At 44.0% G+C, this 22704-nt stretch overlaps 1 protein-coding gene across 1 annotated transcript in view; it reads right to left on the reverse strand.

Moving 5' to 3' along the window:
* The window catches only part of TMEM161A (transmembrane protein 161A), a 227544-nt gene that overhangs the window by 22996 nt on the left and 181844 nt on the right, over positions 1 to 22704 (reverse strand). The window contains exons 10-11 of the mRNA XM_069649130.1: positions 8331 to 8505; positions 6796 to 6892 (exon numbers count right to left, since the gene is read on the reverse strand). Of these exons, the coding sequence (XP_069505231.1) occupies positions 6796 to 6892; positions 8331 to 8505 (272 nt within the window). The remainder of the gene's footprint in view (positions 1 to 6795; positions 6893 to 8330; positions 8506 to 22704) is intronic.

Genomic DNA, 22704 nt, shown 5'->3' on the forward strand with positions numbered 1-22704 from the left:
CCCCCCCCATCATACCCCCCGCTAAATCCTCCCGTTATTTCGTCATTCATTTCTTTTCCGCCCGATACAGGGTTTTCCACTTTCCTTTTGTACCAGTCTCCTCGCAGCTTTACTTGTATTACTCTTCTCGGTTTCTATTCTTCTCCCATCTCTGGGTGGCTCTTTCTAGCTTGTTTGTCCTCTTAGTCTCTGTCAATTCTCAGAGGCCTGCAGACACTTACTTTGGGGTTTTCTTGCATCCTCCAATCTGGAAATCCAACTTTACTTTGGTATGATGCATGGCTTCCTCCAACCCACATTTCTGTCTTTCCTTATCCACTCGTCCATGCCCTTAGTGTCTGTATTCACACCTCTTCACCTTGCTGGCTTCTTTCTATTAATCCCTTTTTAAACACCTTCCTTTCAATTTCCCCTTTCCTTTACTCTTTGTTCCCGTCTCAATTATCCCCTTTTCTCTGTTGATTGTTCTTAACGGCTGTTTTTAATTCATTATAACGCCCTTAATACCAGAGACCAGTCTCCAAGCACAGGACCGGGATTCGAACCTGTGTTGCTCTGCGTTGCCTTGCTTCCAAGACAAACACGTTGCCCCTGAGCTATCCCCCGACCAGGGGTGTTGCTAGGTCTGGAAAAGATTGTGGGGCTACACTAATTTTGGGACTGTCGGGACTGGTGGCTAGCTATGTTTTTTTATTTCTAACCCCTGAGCTTCTATCCGGGGCTATAACCAAAAGACCCGTGGCTATAGCCTCCTCAGCCCCACCCCAGCAACATCTCTGCCCTCGACCCAGTTTTGTTTTGACTCGGAGCAGGGAGGCAGGGGACCTCAGGTGCAAGGGGAGGGTGGTAAGGAGGCAAAACACCAGAAAATTGCAGAGGGGCTCCATAGATGTCCTGAGGTAGAATTGGTGTTTTTAAGCCTGAAGCGTCAGGGAGATTATTTAATGAGGTGTGACCAAGGCCTCTGACGGGTTTGAAAATGAAGGTCAGAATTTGTTTAAGGTTTCTTGACTGTTTTGGCAGCTTGTCTGAAGGTGGCTCTATAGAGAGGTTTAATATGTAACTGGAGAAAAGGTCTTTTCTAGAAGTAGTAATGAAAAGCAATGAAGAGGATGGTGTAATCTTGAAGAGGAATGGAGTATTGATTAATGACTTGGGAAGTAGAGGTGACTGAGGACTGGAGTGGACATGATGGCAGCAGGCAGAGGAGTCCGTTGGCATGATGGAAGATGGACATGTGACTGTGTGATGAAATCTCATGATGCAGAATGAGTGATGGGACTGGGTTGACCATGGGGGCTATGTGCCATCACCTGTTCTGTGATGCAGGCCCCGGAGGATGCTGAGCCCTCATAGCGATCAGGAAGTATTTGTCCTTCCTGCTAGGAAGTATCATGTATGTTCTAAAAGAAGAGTCCCTCTTATACCTATTGGTGCATTACCTATGTGGGAACTGGCTTTGACAACAAGGGAAATGCTTCAAAACAATGTAGCAGTCTTGCCTGCGTTTCCTTGTTGGACCACAATGAACCTGAGAATTTTAAAGGATAGCACTTCATTTGATCTCAGACTAGATGCGTGAGTAAGCTGCTCCGCATGGCTGCTTACAATGTTGGTTCGCACAGGACTGCAGAGAGCAGACCCAGGGCACCTGCGATCTTGGGTAATATCGAAGGAATCAGACAACTGGCTCACCAGACTGCTCAGAACAGCAGGGGTGGTGGCTGCACATTCGAAGAGGAGCGACATCTTGACATCAGTGAAAGACAAGCTTCCAATCAAACTGGTGAAGAAAGAAGTGCTGGGGCACTAAAACGTTGAAAAACAGAGTGACTTTTGGATTGCCAGTAAAGCTGAGAGAGGGAAGGATTGATGGACTATGGTCCTTTAGAAAGTCCCCACTACATTGTTTCAGAGCTACTCAATCAATTAGTATTTGTATTGTGTAATAAAGACCCATGAACCTTAAGTATTTTGCTTCGGGTTGTCGCTTTATCCTTTGGTGTGATAGTTGGTCATCACAAAATAGAATGCAACTGGTGGTTAATGGGGACTTTAAACACTGTAAAAGAGAAGTAGTGACATTTAGGGGGATGCAGAGGGGGTGGGGGGTTGACTACACCTCTGCGCTTACAGCACTTCCTCCATTATCGTTAACATTTCACCATTTGATGGGCAGGCTTAAGCAACATGAAACCTCCCGTTGGTGGGAGAATAGAAAGAGCCTCAGACTGCACTTGGAAAAGTAGTGGTAGGGTCACCAGATATCGCCATTTCAACAGGACACCACTTTTCTAGTTGTGGGCCTACCTTATGCAAACTATAGATATACATTAAAATTAAATTGTTTTTTATAGCACGCTTAATGCGATCAGAAAATGTATTAAAATTCTTTTCAAATTAAGTCAGTCCAAATTAGGTTAACCAAGACAACAATTTCCACAAGCCATTTGTTTTTAAATGAAAACACAAGACTCGTGAGTGAACTTGTGTCCTTAAATTATCCTTGTAATCCAAGTTGTGTCCATGCAACACTTAAGCGATTCTGGAGTTTTGTCACCAGGCATTCAGAAAGTGTCATGCCATCAGTGACAAAGCATTTCTCTCACCTCAATAAGCTCCCAGTTCTCAAGAAAGAGCCACCTGTAATTCCCATGCTCACCAATCTAAAAGGCTTGGCGAAATGGTCAATGTTTCTTAAATGTTGTTGATCATGGAAGACAGCAAATACTCCCCAGACTGCAAATCTAGATCAACCAACTCTTCGAAGCAGAGAAAATATGCAATAGTTTGGATTTCCATTGCACTAACACCAGAATGGATATTCAAGCAGGTCTAAGTCACAGAGATGTCATATTAAAAAGGTCTATGCTGTATAGAAAACATCCAAATTGGGATGAATAGGCCTTTAGTTTTTCCAGGATGCTCTCAAACTTTGGGGCTCCACGCAGTGAGTGCCAGATCTGTACACACCCATATCTGAGAACTGACATCTGTCCACACAGAATGCTTTCAAACGACCATGGCAAACTTGGCAAACAACGAGCTACTTTCACTCCAGGACAAGGTCAAATGCATCACATCGGAAACTATACACAAACATCTCTTCAGGGATTTCCATTCGGTAAAAATCAAGTGCATTTTTTTTTAAATGACATTTGCATTGCCCTCTTTGCAAAGTAATTGGCAGTTCCTTATCGCCTCACATGAAAAAAACTTTCTTGGAGGTCACGTCCGTTTAGAAAACTAAACATGAGCGTTTAAGTTTTGCAGGGAGTCTTATCTGAACAGGAACAAGGATAATTTAAGGACACGAGTTCACTGCAAGACCATTCACCATTTCAACATAAATTCCACCTTGGTCTTCTTGTATGACAACCTACAGACAATACATCCATCTGAACAGTAGTCCCGCACAACTATTATGGTAATATTTCTTTATAATGTTCACAGTCCTACAATTAGAGACAATGGGCCTCATTACAAGTCTGCCGGTCTGGAATTAAGGGTGCCGGTAGCAGCGGACCAGCACCCATTCCGGACCAGCAGACTACTGTGCCTGCCAGGGCCCTCTGCGCCCGGCAGGGTCTTACCTACCAGGCACATCGGCCCCGGAAGGCACCGTTTTCATGGAAGCACCGGCACCGTTAGAAACAGTGCTGGTTCTTCCATCTCCTCACTACCATAGATTTCTATGGGACTCTAGGGGAATGGGGACTTACGATTTCCACCGTCTAAGATCCCGGGCTGCCGGGACTTGTAATGTCCCAGTGGCACCGGGATCTAAGGCGGCGGAAACAGTGTTACGGGGTTGGCGGAAACCCCGCTGGGCTATTGCCAACCTTGTAATGGGGCCCAATGGGTGGTTTTCTCACCCTAGATTCTCGAAGTTCAAAAAAGGTAAGATTTTCATGGCATGTCCCCAAATATTACAGGGGAGCTTTGCAGGAACCAGTAAGACCTATTTTCCATCATTTATCCACGTGCTTCACAGGCTCATTATATTTAAGTTAACATGAAGAGTCTTCAATTTTTTTATTTATTTGCATTAAAATTGAATCAACAATTCTTTTGCAAAGTTACAACAATTCCACAAACATTTAAATATATGACAAAAATAAATAAATATGTCCACAAAAAAAAATAAAAAGTAAACAGGACATTTTTCCACTTCCAATCTCGGGAACAACATTGATCAAGAATTTCACTGCTGCGGTCTAAACTCTGCTGCGATAACATCTTATGGCCTGACATTAAAGGCTTCCACTAACCATCAGTATCAAAAATGTCATAATCTGAAAAGAGCGGTCTTAAGTATTTAGAGCATTTGACAGTTAGGGCTGGACACAATGTCATTATGCGGAACAGAGAGTCAGTTGTAGTTACATCGTTACAATGCTGGCAATATTTCTCCGATGATTGGCCCAGAGTTGCACGAATCTCGTTGGTCGAGTGCAAGTTCAGACGAGTCCTCAGAGATAGGTCTCCGACTGTCAGGAAATTGCTTTAGATATTCGCGCAGTGAATTAAGTTTCCAAGGTTCTGGTGGTAGATGAGCTACTGAGTGATATGTGTTTGCCGTCTCTTGTGTTGAAATCCAATCGCAGTCCTGAAGTTTTCTTTTAACCCGTAATGGGTTGGACAATAGTTGCTCGAGAGAACTGCCAATTGACTCTAGAAGGTTTATCATAGATACATGTCAGCCAGTCAAGGAAGAATTGCAATTATACCACAACCCTCTATGGATCATCTCCAACATCACAGGGTGCATTTCGTGAACAAGGCAAGTCTGTTCCAGTTTACCATCCACTTCAAGGAGTTCAAAACCGGTTCCCTTCGAAGGATGGCTATCGGTGTAGACAAAGGGAACCCTAAGACTCTTTTCCAGAACATACCTTCAGGATGACACCAGAGAGAGTCTGGGATGTTATAGCCTCCACCCCGTGATTCACTGCAGGGACCGCGTTGGCTCTGTAACATTTTACAACTGGTAAAATGGAAAAACTCTTCCGTTCAGCGCACAAGCTTGGCTGGTAGATGTTTTCATTTCTTCCAGAAGATAAGTTGTCATAGGAGCTTCAGGTTTAGAGTTACTCAACCATAGCCAGGTACTTAAAAGATGGTACCTGTTCAATCTTCTTTCCGTCTAAATACAGGGAATGTTTTTTCCCCAGGGTACAGTTGCCAACATTGTCTTAGTTTTCCCCCTTTTTGATTTTGAGATCATTCTTTTTGATGTAATGTTGTAAGGTGTCCAGTGCCTTTGAAGACCAACAGGGGTTTGGTCGATTAATACGACGTCATCTGCGTATGAAAGACGCTGCTTAACTTCTACATCAGTTATTTCATTGGAAAGGTCCCGGCCTTGTTCAATCGAACCCTTAAAGAAGTGTTGGAGTGCATTGCCATGATGGGGTTAAGTATTCTTTTTTCTGCACTCTCTCTTTTTTTTAATTTCGACCAAAGTTTAGACCTGTTAATTTGGTCAATCTTTTGGACCCAGTCCACAAAAGCCATGTATGGTTTAGGTTTGTTTTTCCCAGAGTTGCCTTTTAAGAATTTGTAATAAAAGAATATTCACCACAGTGCTCAAGCCCTTAACAAATCTGCTTTCAAGTGGGTCATAACATCTGGTTTCTTCACACCATGATTGAAAATGGTTGAGGATAACAGAGCGATCATTTTTTGGATTTCCTTGGTCACCTTTTTTGTGAATAGGGACCACTATCGCTGTCCTTCATGAACTCGGCAACTGATGGCAGATAGCAATTTGGTTAAATAGAATGGAGATGAAAATGGCCCATCCGTCAGGGAACTCTGTGAGCATGCAGTTAGACAACCTGTCTGGTCCCGGTGCTTCCTATCTACTATATTTTTCAGGAATTATACCAAAATGTCACCACTACTAATACTGCGCCTTAGCGCAGTACAAAAATCTTCACCCATTACTGTGCCAAAACGGAGCAGGAGTTGCAGGGGTGTCCCCCACTCTCCTTGGTCACAGTAACGGGAGTCAGGGGTGGGCCACGCTTACCATTATGGTAAGTGGCGAATTTGAAAAAATAAAAAGAAGGACCCAGCGCCCCATGGAAGTGGGAGGAATTGATGCCGTAGGGGTACAAGGCAGTCGACGGTGCACAGAAAAGTTTGCTGCAGTAAAGGTAAGTGGGGGTGTGAAGGAAGTGCAGGTTGGAGAATTGCGGGCCAGGGCATGCAGGTAAAAGTGATCTATCTAACCACTGCACCGCGCCGTAATTGTAGTTGACATGGTCATCGGCCGAATTACAGGCGGTGCATTATCACGTAGATTCTATATTTCTTGTCATGGTCTGGCTTTGGTTCGTCCAGCTCATGGTTTTTGTTTTTCAACATTGTCTAGAAATGCATGGCCATAAATGATGGGACTCACGTTTGGGTCTGGCCTCCACTAGGTGAGAGCACAATCCCAAAGAATATTTTCTGTATGGAAATGTGATCGAGCTAACCAAACAAAAGAGCTAACCGAACAAAGACGCAACTAAAGTGATTGGAGCTGCTGAGTGTCATCTTGGGTTGAACATGTGGAAGAATATTACAGAGCAGACACAAAGTCTTCCAATATTTCTTTTCATGTGAAGTTGATACTTTTGAGAGCATCTACATACGTGCTGTGCTTTTTAGGGAGGGCAATAAGCTTTCCTGGATTGATGTCTGGGTTACTAAAACAAAATAAACAAGGCAACAACAAATCCAGACAGTTCATTCTGAGCTTTTCTAAGCAATAGCGATATGTCTGTAACAATGACAGTTTCATACCCAAGGTCTTCAAAACAAATGTGGCATGCAGCGTCAGAATGATGGGTGCCAAATACTGCAGGCCAATCACGGTAAGGTAGCAGAAGATGCGAGAGACCTGGCAACGGAGGAAAGTAAACAATTTCAGTCAAGAACAAAAAGGAGCCACATGAAGCAATCTCAGTCAGATCACACAAAAAAACAACCATACAACAACATTTGGGAAAGGCCTCTGCTGCACAGTAAAAATCACATAACCATAGGATGAGGAGGGTGAAGGGACATGAACCCTCCCGTTGGTAGCAGAACAGCATGAATGCCAGCATGCACTTACAAACGTAGTGGTAAGGTGACCCGATTCACACCACTATTGCCATCAGAAGATTAATTACATTTTTTTTTAAAATAATTTAAGTCACTACAATTTAAGTTAACCAAATTCCACAAGGCATTTGTTTTTAACTGAAAACCCAAGACTCACAAAGTCATGTCCAGGAGACACGAGTCCCCTGGTCACCTTAGATGCAATAGCTCAACACATATGTCAACACTCAAGATAAAGAATGAGGCTTAGTGCAGGAAATCAAGCACGGGGAGGTAGGAGTGAGGTGAAACAACAAAGCAGATTCTTTTTAATTTTATATTTTACAGCATAAATTCACCCTTTGCCTTGAGGCACCAGATTGTTTGCCAAACCAGAAATTAAACTAGTTATTACCAAAGCAGATCATGTCAATAACCAATTGTCTCACTTTAACGTGAGTTTAAAAAGGTCTACACCTCTGAATGCAGGAATTCTTTTGACAGTGGTTCTCGTTGCAAGATTTAAAGGTAAGAGGCGAGAGGGCAGTTATTAACTGGCGTAGTTCAATGTAAGGCAGTTTATGCATCAGTAGTGGGTCTTGGTAAGATAGGATGTAAGATAGGATGTAAGGACTTGGACACCACAGAGATTATCTTTAGGTAGCAACCAGTCTTTGTATTTTAACAGTAATAGGGGAGACCTTGCTTAGTTGATACAGAGGTTTAGATGATTGTTCCTGTGTTCAAAGCTATAAAATATAAGAGGGTTGTTCATCATACAGCTCAGTCAAGCTGTACAGTTCAACATTTACGGAAGATCGGCAGGTCAAGTGGATGTGTTCCCAAGATTGATCCAGCTCCTATAAGTCTGCTGACCACATAACGGCCATTTTATTAGCAATGCTGATGATCATAGAACACAGTTAATTTCTTAACTTCAGGCCGAAAAGAAGAATGCTGTAAGCAGACATCTTCTAAATGATTATAACCCAAACCTCGTTCTACAATCAATTCTCAGTCAAAGCCTAAAACACACTGATCAATATCACCAGCAAAGTCACACAACATGCAGTTGGTCCTGCAGCCTTGAGAAGCTTACTTGGACTTGCATATGGCCTCCATGTTGGAACCAATGCCCACCCCTGTCATGAAGCCTCCTACAAACATGTACGACAAGTCGGAGAAAGCTTAGTTACTTGTGTGGGTTCACTTGGGCACTAGGAGCTTTTTACGAAAGCCCTGTAATCCCTTACCTTGCGTTGTATCTCAATGGTTGTAATACGCCCGGCCTCCCTTTTCATCTGTTCCACCCAGCGATCGGCCAGGCATAGGTATGCCTGCATGTGGTAACGAGTCATTGCCAGGCGGAGCAGGCAAAGGATCACGATGATCCAGAGTCGCATGGAGTTGTAGGTGGAGTTGGACATGCTGCCAAGTAAAGAAGAAACAAATATATTTTACAAACACGCAGGTGAGGGGAAGTAGCAACAAACAATTGCAGATACTAAATACTGAAAGGATGTCGGCACAGGGCTTTCAACATTGCAAAAGTTAAGAATAATGTGAAATACCTATTCTAAGTCACAGGAAACGAGGGACATGAGGATCATAAGAGGTAGATTAAGATAGCATTACAATCAAATGCCCTTTAGACCAATGCACAATTTCATACGAATCAATTCCATATGGATCATATTACATTTATAATCAACATTTCAGAGCATGGCCGCAGACACAGGAAGAGTAAAGGACCTGGTATGAAGGATATTTGATCTCTGCATGCATTAGAATTCCAAATAAGCATATTGGTTTGAAACACCAACAGACTAAATCATCGACTTACCCCCCCGAGTGCCTGAAATAAACCTTTAATATTGTATAGATTTCCAGAAAGACACATTATTTGGTATTCCTATTATTGCTTATTTAGGGTCAGTGCTGAAAATGTTAGACTTGTGGCACTCCTGTTCTTATTTTTCTTCTTTTTTTAAGGGCCTGAACGAGAAAGCCAGCCACTCCAGAAGTAAAGCGCCACATAGTGCTGGCCACAGCCCAGGAGCTTGCATTACCAAACATTTATTTAGAGGTCGCAAGGGAGACCACAGAGGTCGCAAGGGAGACCTCAGAGATCGCAGTTGCGACCTCTGGCAACCCCTAAATGACGTCCCTGAGGACTACCATTCCGTCCAGGAACTCCCAATAACCTCTCCAGCGGCAGTAACTATAACATCAAAGAATCAACATATTCCCTCCAAACCAGTCACTATTTGCTACTGCAATGTTATCAGTAATCAATCTTAAGAAACCACTCATACTGTGAAGAAGAAGAATGAAGAATAATCAGTGGGTTGGCAGCCAACCACACTGAGACGAAGAAGATAGGACAAAGCATGATGAATGCATCATGGAAAGAGACAGGACTGTGAGCCTACGATGAGGAGTGCCCAACACTTCCTCATAAAAACCAAGGAAGGACCAATGGAGACAGATCCTGTTGGCAGAGCCCGGGAGATTTCGAATCGAAGCTGAGGAAGAAGTCTGCGAATGCAAAGTTGCCTGATGTGGAGTGGGTGATCCAGATGTAGGGAAGAGGGAAGCATTCGGGAAGCCCAACCCCGAATTGAATATCCGAGGATGCCCGGAGGTGGTGGCGTGACCCAGACAGGGTGGATCAAGCGGTCCGTGAACAACGCCGAGACCATACCAGGAATGGCTCCACAGAGCCAGGTAAGGACTAATGAAGAAGAGGAAGTCCATGCAGATTAAGTCAGACGGACAAACCTGACCCTGTGGGAAGAACCGGTGTTGCCCATCTTGAATGACAGAGGTAACGGTAATGTCAGGAGACCTGGGTGGTGGAAGTGGCACGAGTTCAATGAAGATTACCAAGGGACCACTCCTACTCATCCCAGTATCAGTGAATATTAGAAGATTGACTAACATTACCAGTGCACCAATCATACTTGTCTCAGTACCCGAGATGGGGGTGAAGTTAACAAAGATTACCAGGGAACCACGTACACTTGTCCCAGTACAAGTGACTGTTGGAAGAGGAACAAGTTAACCAAGGGACCACTCATCCTCGTCCCATTATAAGTAAATGGGATAAAGATACCAAATGCTACCAAGGGAGTAACCAAACCATTGATAAGGTAAGTCAAGTCTCCGTTTGTGGTGGTTTTAGCTCATGTCCCTGGTGGTCTAGGGGGAGTTGCCCATGTGTCTTTCTTGAGCAGGTTGAGGCTAGCATGCCGTGTGCGGCTAGAGTAATCGCAGCATAGCTCCTGCTTCTGTTTCATCTCCCTCTGTGGTGACTGTATGCCACTCACATAGAATTTTGCGTGGAAACAAGATCTCTGGTTCTCTTTCTGCGAGTTCTCTCTCTCCATTGCAGTGTTCAGAAGGCTTTGCGTGGGGCAGTGATTGTTCTCATTCTGGTGGGTGCTCTTCTCCCAGATCTGTAGTTTCTCTAGAAAGAAAAAAAGAAAAACTAGGCCGGCATCTGGAATCTTAGGTATGGGGTGATGAAAAATGGTACTGAACATATATAAACTGGCACATGGGGATGGGACAGGAATTGGGAACATCCCAACTGCCACGCTTCCATCTGGAGTAGGATGGTCTCTAGATGGGGACGTAGGCACAGTAAGATGGTTTCATCCTGATGCACAAAAGCTCAATAACATTGCCACGCCCATTCAACTAAAGACTGGAAATTAAAAGTTTCAGTTACTCCCGACGCTCTTTGGATGCGACTCCCAAGCCAATCCCTCTCCTACACCAACTCAAGGACTCACTTATCCATCTCCTACCACTATACACTAATCAGACAGTCAACCCTGACAGATGGCAGTCTGACTACAAAATACCATAGTTACAGAGCAATGCCACTGCTCACATCTCTAGTTGTAGAAAAACGCACCCCAACACACCAGTGTCTAACCCAGACCTGCAGGGCCGATTCCCAATTGCTTGATAGTTGGGATCTCCCTTCGGATTAAACACATACCAAAGTGTCACTGCCACAAACTACTTTGAATCAGCTTACTAACAACCATACTCCCATTTTGGTAGGCTCATTGCTTATGTTTCTTCAAGTAAATTAGTAAGAGGAGAAAAGTACGCAAAGGAAAAATCAGTGTTCAAATTGATAAAGGTGGCTGAATCAGCTCTCCCTCTCGTTAGAGCCCATGGATTAAGGTGGTCCTTGTAGGCAGGATGACACACTCTGGCTCGGATTCTTTGTTCAATAAACTGGTCCAAACAATGGATCGAGGCCTGCCTGGCCTGCCACGTTAAAGTCTCTCTTTCAGACCGTCAAATAAAATTTTAACACATAGTTAATATAGGTCCCTCTCTGTCGGGCCAGAACTTCAGATACAAAGTTCACAGAGGGCCCCCATCGGGCTCTGAACTTTTCAAACAAAGTTCAACAAAACTTTCAAAGGGGCTCCCTTCCCCAAGCTTATTTCACTTCGAGTCTCGCTCAGCCATACTCAGACCACTTTCGAGTGTCGGAGTCTTTCGATTGTCATGGCTTTCTTTACAGACCTCCGAAGGACCACTTCGACTAAAAGGTTCTAATTTAACTTCCACTCTCCCCTTCTATAGGAGGTAATTCTGCTTATTTTGCTTTATACTTCATTCCCTTTATCGTCCCCAACAATGCACCGTTCACAGGGACTTCTGAGTGGGCCTCTTCCTTTCACCGGACCACTCCGTTACTCAGTATCGCTGATTCTACAGCTGTTCTTTACTTCAAAGTTCATTCACAGGTCTGCCTTTCGTCACGTCTCATCTACAAATGTGCAGCCTTCACTTTCTTTAACACATACCGGTTCCTCAAGTCACTTGCCAACTCACGGGCTATGTGCATTTCTTACTTGGTTTTATAATTTTAACTTCATGAGTCAAGGTTAGTACCACAAGCTTGGCCTCACCTCCCCAACTCTGCCGGTCACCCGGGAGGGTCGCTGGCGTCATTGAAACACAATGCAGCACTTGCGGGATCTGGCCTTCTCCACTTGTCTTTTGTGGCCTGTCTGAGGCAACGACCTCCAGTAGGGAACTCTTGGCATTTTCTACCCGCTGTTTTCGTCCTTTGGTCCGTCGCTCTGCTCCAATAGGTTTGCCTTTGCCCCGGAAGTCCTGCTCGTACTGGTGTTCTGCCTTGCACAGAGTGTCTTTAGGGTTTGCCTTTTTTCTGTGTGAAGAGAGCTAATTGGTATCAGGTGCATGCACTTGAATGTTGCAAGACCCGATTAACGGGACATGTCCAGTGGTGAGTGGTCGGGATTCTGGGAGTGTCTCCCGAATAACAGCGCAGAGATGGACGCAGAGGAACGAGGGTTCCCAGTGTATCTCCCAGACAGTCAGAGGAAGGGAGGTGACATAGTCAAGGGGGATGAAGGGGAAAGATCACTCACAGCTCTTGTTGTGCAAAGATATAAGCCGAATGGGAGTTGCGAAAAAAGATAAAGACAGAAAATCACTTACAACCGGAAATCAGCATAAGTGAAGGCATCAAGCAGTTTGCATTGACAGAGAAGTCAAGGACAAAGAAAGTCTAGCAATGTCTGAAGGTTGGACATTTCACAAGTGGGACCGTCTACTCGTAGCCAGTTGTCCGGGTAGAGGTACAAAAGTATTCCCTGGTCTCTTGAGGCACGAACGGTGTGAGCCCAGAAAGGCGGATAACCTGGTGTAGCCCCCTGATTCATGGCCCAACCTGGTGCAGGGACTGAGCAATCCCTGCCCCGGGCCAGGGATTATTCCCATGGGAACCACCATGCCCACCATCCAGGCCAGCTGGATTGGTAGGTGTGATGCACCTGTAAAATAAACATTCCTGTTATAAGAGAAGCGTTATGACTGGAGGGATCTCAATGGGGATGCCTCAGTTTATAAAAACACAATCTTTTAACTTAAAAATAATTACATATGACCCATACTCTCCCCCCACCCCCCATCTCAATGTCCCTTGCTGGGAGTTCCATTTCAATAGGGATTTACTACTTCAGCACAACCTTCCTCGGAAGGGTCACTGGGAGACTCAAATGGTGGGACTGACGCAACAGACACCTGCCGAATACCAGGTACAAACCACTAATGCGTGAGGTCAAAGGATGGCCTCTGTGGGTAGTCCCACCCCCTAGGGAGCATCAGGCCTCGCCTCTCAGGCCTCCTGACAGTTGCTCCCCGGGAGGACTTTGCGATTGGGCTTACTTTGCCAGCCATGAGGCAGGCCGTCAGCGATACTGCCGGGTTGCCCAGTTTGGGCCACGTCCTACACTGCCTGAACTGGGCAATTCCTTAATCTTTGGCCGTAGCAGCACCGCACCTGCTGTTCGGACCCCTTGATGTAAATGGGCCTGTACGGTCTGGCAGGCACCATGTTGCTATGGACACCCAGCTCGAGTCCTCGTTCTCGGTTATGGCTTTAGTCACGGGGTAGGGGTGTGAGGGGAATCGCTCAATGCCACAGCCCCCACAGGTGATGGTTTGCAGACCCTACTCGAGACTTTGCTGGAAGAGTCTGTCTACACGGTTTGCTGTCTGAGAGAAGGGCTGAACATTTTACTAAAACCAAGACGTCACGCGTGTATGTGGATGCAGAAGTGGTCTGCGATGTTTGCGGACCCTACTGAAGACTTTGCTGGACAACTCTGTCTACACTGTTTGCTGTCTGAAAGGCAGGCTGAAAATTGAACTAAAACCAAAATGCAGAAGTGGTTGCAGAAGTGGTCTGCGGTGGTCCGGCGTAGCTCCGGAGGTGCTGCAAGGTGAGATAACATCGGCCAATGCTTCATCTGTTTGCCTTTGATGCCCTGCCGCTCCTTGGTTTCCCGGATTACAGTGCACTCTATCTTAACTTTTTCCCACCTGTTTACATCAAATGCCACCCTCCGGCCTGCATTAGAGCTCAATATGCACAAATTAACTACTACTCGCTACGAAGTGGCACAAAGTTGCCCTTTCAAAACAAATTGGACTCGAGCTCTGTGTTACCTCGAAAGCCCTCAACCGCGGCTCCCCAATATCTAGAACATGCCCGTTTCTTACGCTAAATTTTGTCGCTAAGGTAAAGAAGTAGACATCAACTTATCGCTGACAGATACAGCCTTACTAAACTTGACAACCGTAGGAAATGATGCTTCTGTTCTCAAAGTGGAACGAGGAAACTGCACAGATGTCCTTGTTGAAAGCGCATTGGACGCTCGCTGCATTTCTTTTTCCCCGCAAGTTCAGTTAATTGCCGATTCAAACCCATCACAATCCCCTCCCTTATTCACAGGATTCTTCTTCAATTACGGCCACTGCATTTCAGTTTCACCACTTGCCCCAGGCATGTCTCTTTAACCCTGGGGGCTCTCTGCTGATGCATTCCTCATTACACGAGATCCCTAACACGCCTGGATCAGCATTACATGATTTGAAATATACTCCCAAATGGCAATGCAAAAGAATTTTGCGACCAATGCTTAATTCTTAATGCTATGGCAGCAAAAAAGGCCTTTCTGGGGGGTTTTATTTGTGGCAAGGCAGAGAACAACCACGCACCAACAGAGGGAAAAGTGGCAGAGGTCCCTAAGTTCCTGCACGCCTCCCATTTCACCCCTCCTCAACATAGTCTGCAGCCGATGCCTCTCCTCCAATAGCCTGGAACCATTGCCTGCGAGAAATATTTGCAAACTGAGGGCCCTTTTGATCAAAAACCAGGCTGACAAGGACCTTACTAATCCAGAAACGAGGTCAATAGAATCTTCGACAAATACAGCTGGGAGCATAAACCAGCAGGAGAAAAAGTCTAAAACAAGCCAAATGCCAGGAAACAAAGGTCAAGGGGACCTGGCCAATTTTTTGAGGAAGCTCTGGCATGATAACTGTTCACCTACAAACTCTGACAAATGTACCTGCGAGAACATCACACCAACTCTCACGATAGAAGATGAGGCTTCAACAGAGCCTTCAACAAGCAGCGCTTCTAAGAAAATCCTGTGTAAGAAAGCAAAGCGTAAAAGCAAAAATCTAAGCCGGACAATGGAGGGCCAATGGACATTTTCTAAAACACTGCTGGCAAATACAGAAGCCCTGGACGTAAGTATCTTAACAGTCCATTCAGAAATGGAGAGCATAGGGGAGCTGCCGTATGAAAACAGGGTAATGCTGGGGCAGCTTTCTCCCACAACCCTGTTGTTAAGGGCCCTGGAGGACTCTGCTGAAAATCCTCCTCTGCCTATTGCTGCCCCATTATCAACAGCTTTGCCCCTGGCCCCCATTTGTATGCCCCGCTGCCTTGCACCTCCCAAGCCAAAGCTTCCATCTTCAACATTTTCTACAATGGGTCAAGCAGGGGCTGCGACTGTGGACCAAAACCTGCAATAGGTAGCTGTGAAAACAGCAGTTAGCGTGATCTCCTGGGTAGTTAATACAGAAGACGTGATGACCAGTATCATTCCCAACCAAATCCATCCTTCTGCTCTGCCTTCTAAACCTTGTAGGAACAAAAAAAAAGGAGCTCCCCATTAGCGTACCATCATCAACTGCCCAAACCAACTTCTTTTTTGATCTCACGCGATCAACCATTGGAGGAAAAAGGTTTGCCAATGACAAAATATCCTCGCAAACTCCATAGGAACGGTGAAGATTCCTCCTTAGCTGTACATTGGAATGCAGCGACCGTAAAATCCACACAACCCAGAAGACATGATCAACCAAATCTGAGCTGTGTGACAAACAACGACTTAGGAGTTATAGACACGAAGGATGGGCAAGGAACAAGGAAAATCTTCACAGAAGATCACATCCTGATTCTGAACAGGTTATTGTGAGCACAGAGACTTATCCTTTAAATCAAAGCCACATAATGGCCCTGTTCTCAGAAATTCACAACCTTCGTTTGCTATCCTCTAGACACAGACACATTGCTCAGGTTGGGTTCATCATAGAAGGTAGACTGGGCATGGTCAAATTGTATTTTTTTTCCTGAATGATCAGATTGTTGGTCCACTCTAGTTGGAGTCACTTCTGTCAATGGGATATGATGTTGTCCAATCCTTGGAAATGGAAAACAAAAACATATTGTCCAGGAGAGAACTGGTTTTAAATTATCCAGTCTCATTAACAACTAACAAATTGGCCCCTACTCAATCCCTCATGATAAATTTCAATAAAACCAAGGGTAATACGAGAAGGGTTTTTCTCTATGATTGAAACTATCTTATCCGCCCTCCATGGGGGAGGATTGGATCTAACTGAATGGAAGTAACAAACATGGCCTCCTGGAACTGTAGAGGGTAAAGCAAAGCTCTCTGTAGTGGGACTTCAATTGCTTGCTGGTTTACTCCTTTCTATGCTTGCAGGAGACGTGGCCGACTAGCCCTCTAATCTTGGGTGGGTATACAGTCTTTGTTATTGCGTCAGTTCAGGGCCCGCAAGGTCGTCCTTCAGGAGGTCAACTCTGCGCCTTAAAACACTGGGTGGGACGTACGATGCACAAGGTCGAAACAAATAGGAGGGTATCTACAATTAGTGAAGTTGTCTGCCTTATCTTCTAGTGTATGATCTGATGTACTTAATCCCTTGTGCTATCCATTTAATGTTTATTTTAATCCAAAATCTGGCAGTGCAGAGTCTTTCATGAATGTTTTATCCTCCCTTATATCAGAAACATTGGAAGATGCACTTATCAATGTAATTATTTTAGGAGATTTTAATAGTGAATGTGTGGACTCGCAATGGGAAAGGGAAGCAAATAGGTCTGCTACATTCTAAAGTATAATAAAATGCCCCCTTCTTGGAAGAAAGCCCCGATTGTCGGGATTTACAAGAAGGGCGATAGGTTAATTCCATCAAAGTGTCGCCCAATCTCGTTGTTAGACGCTTAGAGTAACATTTTCGGGGCACTTATTTTAAAACAAGTCCAAATTTAGGCCTCGGGCAATAGCTGTATTGACAAATATCAATCCGGTTTTAAACCAGGCTTTAACACCTCACACAACTGTTTTGCAATCCACCTTTTGCTATTTGGGGAAAAAAGGTGATATATTGCGCTTTTTTAGACACCTCATAGGCTAGACTTTCGATCGAGTAAATTGCTCTATCCTTTGGTGAAAACTAAATGATCTAGGGTGCCACATGGTATTATTATTAGCAGGTTAATTGCATTTCACTCGGACACCAAGTTGAAATTTAGGCTGGATCAGAATAGCAATTATACAAGATGGGTAACTGTGCTGGCCCCAATATGCATTTTAATGATCTGGGTAAGGTTCTTGAAAAAATCAGTAACTTTCCCCCAAAGCTGGGAAATCGTGTTCCAAGTCATCTAGCTTATGCTTGTTCGACTGGATTCCAATTGGACTTCAAAGATCTATCAGCTATTGATGTTTATTTTAAAATCTTTAAATCTGCCACTAAATGAGGCAAAATCAAACATTTTAATATTCAAGTATATGAAAAAAAGTAAACAAAACTTCAAATGGTTTATCAACCATGCCCGTTTGGAAATAGTTCCTAGTTTTAAATACAGGAGTTGAGATCTTTGAAGAAGAATTGGTCGAACCGACTTAATGATGAAAAATGAGATACGTTTTAATGCATTTGAACCATCGGCTTTGGAAGATTCTCTGCACTCCCTGTACTGAAATACTATAATCAAAAAACGATTCTGCACTTACTTTACAGAGCAGACTTGTCTTAACAAATAAATGGGACAGACTGGAATCATCGATATGGTAGAGGTTGTTTATGCCAACAAACTCCTAAAGCAGTAATCCGACACAAGATGGGCCTGATTTCCCTACAGGCCTGTGCAGACTGGAAGAGGCTGCAACTACTGAAAGTAATGTTGCAACCTCCGGAGAAATGCTTGATGTTTGAACTACGCAGTATTCTGCTTTCACATACTTGTAAAGTTTTGAGAGACTAGGTGCAGGACCCCTTGAAGATTCTGGGAACCTATAATTTGGATGCCCGGGACCTCATGGTTCCTTCGATTAATTGTACAAAGCTCATCTATGAATTTGATTGGATAAGGAAGAGGCTCAGCTATGAATTACCATCTTTTTGACCATTTAAGGTACGTAGTAAGAGCTCTTAACACATTGGGCCTCATTACAACCCTGGCATTAAGGGGTTAACGGCGCTGTAAAAGGCTGCGGCGCTGTTAAACCCTTAACGCCAGATTCACACTTTAACGCCTGCTTTTTGCAGGCGTTAAAGTCCAAGGCGCTAAGTGACCTTGGTGCTAATTACGGCACCGTAATTTACAGTGCCGTAATTAGCGCCTTCCCCATCCCCATTGAGCCCTATGGGGCAAAAATGGGAATGGGGAAGGGGCAATGGTGAATGGGGATTTACCGCCCCGCCAACCTTGGAATGGGGCGGTAAATCCGCCATCCACCATGGCGGAATCCGGCATGGACCATGGTGCTATTAGCTATTAGCACCATGGTCCTACGCCAGGGTTGTAATGAGGCCCATTACCTTCCTATCTCATATAGCATCCCGCTAGAAAGCATAGATCTGATTTTTTGCACTTCAAACTGAATCTGCTTCTGACCAAAGATGTTTTGGGTGCAAGACAGGGCATCCCTCGCCTAAAGAGTGTATTAGGTACTGTGCCACGAATGTGGAAACTATTCATCACCTTGTAATTGAATGGAATGACTTGGCTGAACTTCACCACCACAATCTTTTTAATCGGTATGTGTATGATGTTCGTTTTTTAAATACCAAAGCGTTTTGGGCAAGAACACTTAACAGTAATGAACCCTCATAAGACATATCAACTCAAAAATGTATCACTACTGAAATCCATACTAATTGAATTGGTTTCATTTAATCAATTGAATTTAATTGTACATTCTATTGCATGACTTTAGTCAGAGTTTAATGTGTAACATTTTTAACAGTGTTTTAATTTGTGTTTTTTATTGCTATTGCATAAGCAATTAAAGAAATAAATAGAAATAAAAACAGAGATTTAATGCACAGATACAATCAACCAAAAGCTGTACTGGAAAGATCAGATTGAGCTTCTATGGTGGTAGGCAAATTTGAGATGGGAGAGGTCCTTTATGGTGTTTAAACCCATCTGGTTCTTTGTTTACCCTGGAACAGCCTTCAAAAGAGGCCCAAGACTATTTTAGACAGAGTGACTTCCTACATCATGTCTGAGCTGCAATGGCATTGAACCCCCTCAAGCAAGATCAGAACCTCATCTTGAATAAAATGAAGGAGAGCGCTCTACAATAGGAATCCCAAAAATTCCACAAGGCCCTACTATGTCTCATGAAAGGCTCTAGCACAGGACAGGCCCTTTCAACACCATGAACCAGCCATTTGACCCTGAAAAGAAGTGAGCAGCAGTGTTCAGGCAGAGGAGTGGGAGGGGCTGTGCAGGAGGAGGATTTACGCGAGGGCCAGATCTTTCACATGGGGAAGTGCTTTGACTGTGGAAGAAGATGAGCAGATTCAGTTTAAAGTGCTCTGATGCTCAATGAGTGTTCTTAACAGCTAAGAATCCCCATTTGGGGAGGGAAACCTTTGACAGTAAGACTTATTACTGCATTTAGCAATGGAATCTTATAAAATTGCATACTTCTTCTTGTTTAGATTACCTACCACGAACTGGTACATGGAGAATATATCAGTCACACTATAGCATTGCAAGGTGATATTGTTTGAGTGGACAATGACTTGGAAACTTTTTCCACAAGAAAAATACACAAATAAGGCCAAGGATTAAAACCTATACGCACGTAAAAAAAATTGTATCATGTACATTGAATGCATAACATATGATTGGTTAATTTTTTAATTAATATGTTGGGAGTTTTTGATTTACCATTATTTTACTCTTATTTTTTTCTAATAACAGTCCTTGAAGAAGGTTTTATACAGACCAAAATGCATTGGATAATATAAATGTTGCAAGATGCCTCTATAAAGTGTAATTAAATAATAAATGTACCTACATTTGAATTAATCAAGTTTTGTCAAGAATTCTTGATATTTATGCACAATTGGACACACTCAAGTAATAAATAGTGGCTATGCCCACCTAGGTCCTTCCAGCAGACTGGGAAATCCAATCCAGTCATTGTGCATCACTTATAATAAAAAAAAGCCCTGCAGATGCATGCTGAAGGAAATCCCTGGAGATGCTGACCTTATGTTAAGTTTTTAGGACAACCTGGAACAGCCTCTTTTAAGCTTCGTATTACATAACCAAATGCAAGAAACAATCCGCTGCAAGTTGGTTTGATTGGAATTAATGTAACCTTCATAGCCTGGATTATAAAGGACAAAATATGATCAGCAGTCTTAGTGCTTTAGTAGTAACCCTTTTAAAGTAGCATATTTTAAAATTAGAAAAATTTGCAGAAATATGCACAGTTCGATGTAGGTAAAATGTGGACATTGTTTATAGTAGAAGAAAAGAAAGGCAAGCTCCATTTGCCTCAATAGAATATAAAAAAAAGAATCAACACAACAGACTTGTATCATAGCACTACTGTGTGCTGGAAGAGATCGAAATAAAGGTCAGAAATGTTTTTTTTTTTTAAATAAAATGTTCACATCAAGGCACGCAAGGCCAGTGTGCAGAATCTCTGTCCATCTGTGGGAGGCTGGCCTTCAGTTGGGCGCCCGTGGCAGCTGCTTGCAGGGGGACAACACTACATGCAGTGGTTAAAAGATAGATCCGTGAGGGAACCACGCCAGAACCCCGGACTCAGTTGCCACCAAGTGCTAAACTAGTGTACACACTGGACTATTCCTGTGAGGCCTGGCCTTCTCAGAACCCCCCCCCCACTGCAGGTCATACCTCTACAATCCTCCTTGTAACTCGGGATCCCATTGGGGACCTGCGTCCAAGGAGAAGCAGGACGAGGAATAAAACATGTAAGCATAGTTTACAGAGTAAAATAGAGGCATATGACAACTGTGCAACAAATAATGCTCGGCAGGAGAACCTAGCGACCCAGGCAAGACTGAAGGAGAACGGCGATAAGGCTGGGAAGTTATTGTCCTGGCTAGAAAAGCAAGAAACTTCCTCCAGATATATACAAGGTATCAAAACAGTCACAGGTGAAGTGGTCACAGATCACAAAAAATCTGCAAAGCTTCTCAGACTACTACAAACAGCTGTACAGGGTGCCCACTGATCGAACTGTATGGGGATCTTTAGGATCGGTTTCCCAATCCATAGTATCACGGACTGCCAGAGATGTGTCCTACATTCGAACATTACGGAAGACGAAGTGGCAGCAACAATAATGTCGCTCTAGTCGGGCAAATCCCAGGCACCCAACGGATTCCCTGTGGAGTTATCAGAAAAAAAACGTTTTGACAGGGTATCTAAACCTATGCTGTCAATGTTCCAAGGTTGCAAAGATAGTGGTACACACCCTTGATCTGCGCCTGGCTAATAATGTTGTCCTTCCCAAAAAAGACAAGCCACGAGAGGACTGTTCCTTATATAGGCCGATATCGCCCATTAACATTGAAAGAAAAATACTGGCCAAAATCCTTGCTCGAATACTGTTGAATGTTTTGTCCTCACTGATCCACCCAGACCAGAGCCACTTTCTGTCAGACAGGGCTACACATATGAACATACGCAGGCTTCATATTGCCCTGGATCGAACAGGACACGTTCCGGATCCTCTCGCTGTTGTGGCAATAGATTTTGAAAACACGTTTGACACGGCCCAGTGGGAATTTGTGTGGGCCCTGCTGGCAAAAATGGAGGTTGGACTAATATTTTTTACAATGTACAAAATTCTTGTATAAGCGATTTCCGGTGGTGAGTGGAACGCGACAAGGTTACCCCCTTCCCCAATGCTTTTTATTCTGCCCATTAAACCACTAGTGATCTTTTTTGCAGGGAGACCCTGTAATGAAAGGATTTGTGGGGCAATCTGGGTGAGAGGATCGAGTGTCATTATATGCAGAAGATGTGTTATTGTCCAGGGGCGAACCGCGAAGGTCCAGCCCCAGAGTAATGAACATTTTGCAGATCTATGAATGTTCTAGGGGCTCCACCTTAACTGGAATAAATCGATATTGCTCCCGGTCAAGAGAGGACCAGAGGTGATCACAATGTTTGTAACCTTTTGGTTGCCATCGACATGTTCAAATACATGGGCATCCAGATATGTCGGAACCCAGACACCTTCAATAGAGTAATCGGAAACCAATTATAGATAGATTTCTCGCAGATACTAGATTTTGGGATGCTCTCCCCCTCACCCTGCAATGCTGTGCATCCATTACGACTGCCCCTAGATACTTACTTGTCCCCCAGAACACCCAGGTCACAATGTCCCAGCGCGAATTTCACAACATCAAGCAGACCCAGAGACAATTGCTCTGACGTTGGTCGCAGGTAAGGATTGCATTACAGATCCTTTACAGCTCACCTCAGGAGCTACTATTCGGCCTCCCAATTGATGGTTGTTAATGAATGATTATATGACAATCCCTTGCACCCTCATATTAGAATAGAACTTGACGGGATGTCACAGGCCAAGCCCCTTAAAACAATGTATAATAACGCTGATAGAACAACGTTGCAACTGGCTTCACAGCAGGTTGTCCCGGTTAATAGGGCTCCGTCCA

This window comes from Ambystoma mexicanum, chromosome 1p (assembly GCF_040938575.1).
Source record: "Ambystoma mexicanum isolate Mex_15411 chromosome 1p, UKY_AmexF1_1, whole genome shotgun sequence".
NCBI classification, from domain to species: Eukaryota; Metazoa; Chordata; class Amphibia; order Caudata; family Ambystomatidae; genus Ambystoma; species Ambystoma mexicanum.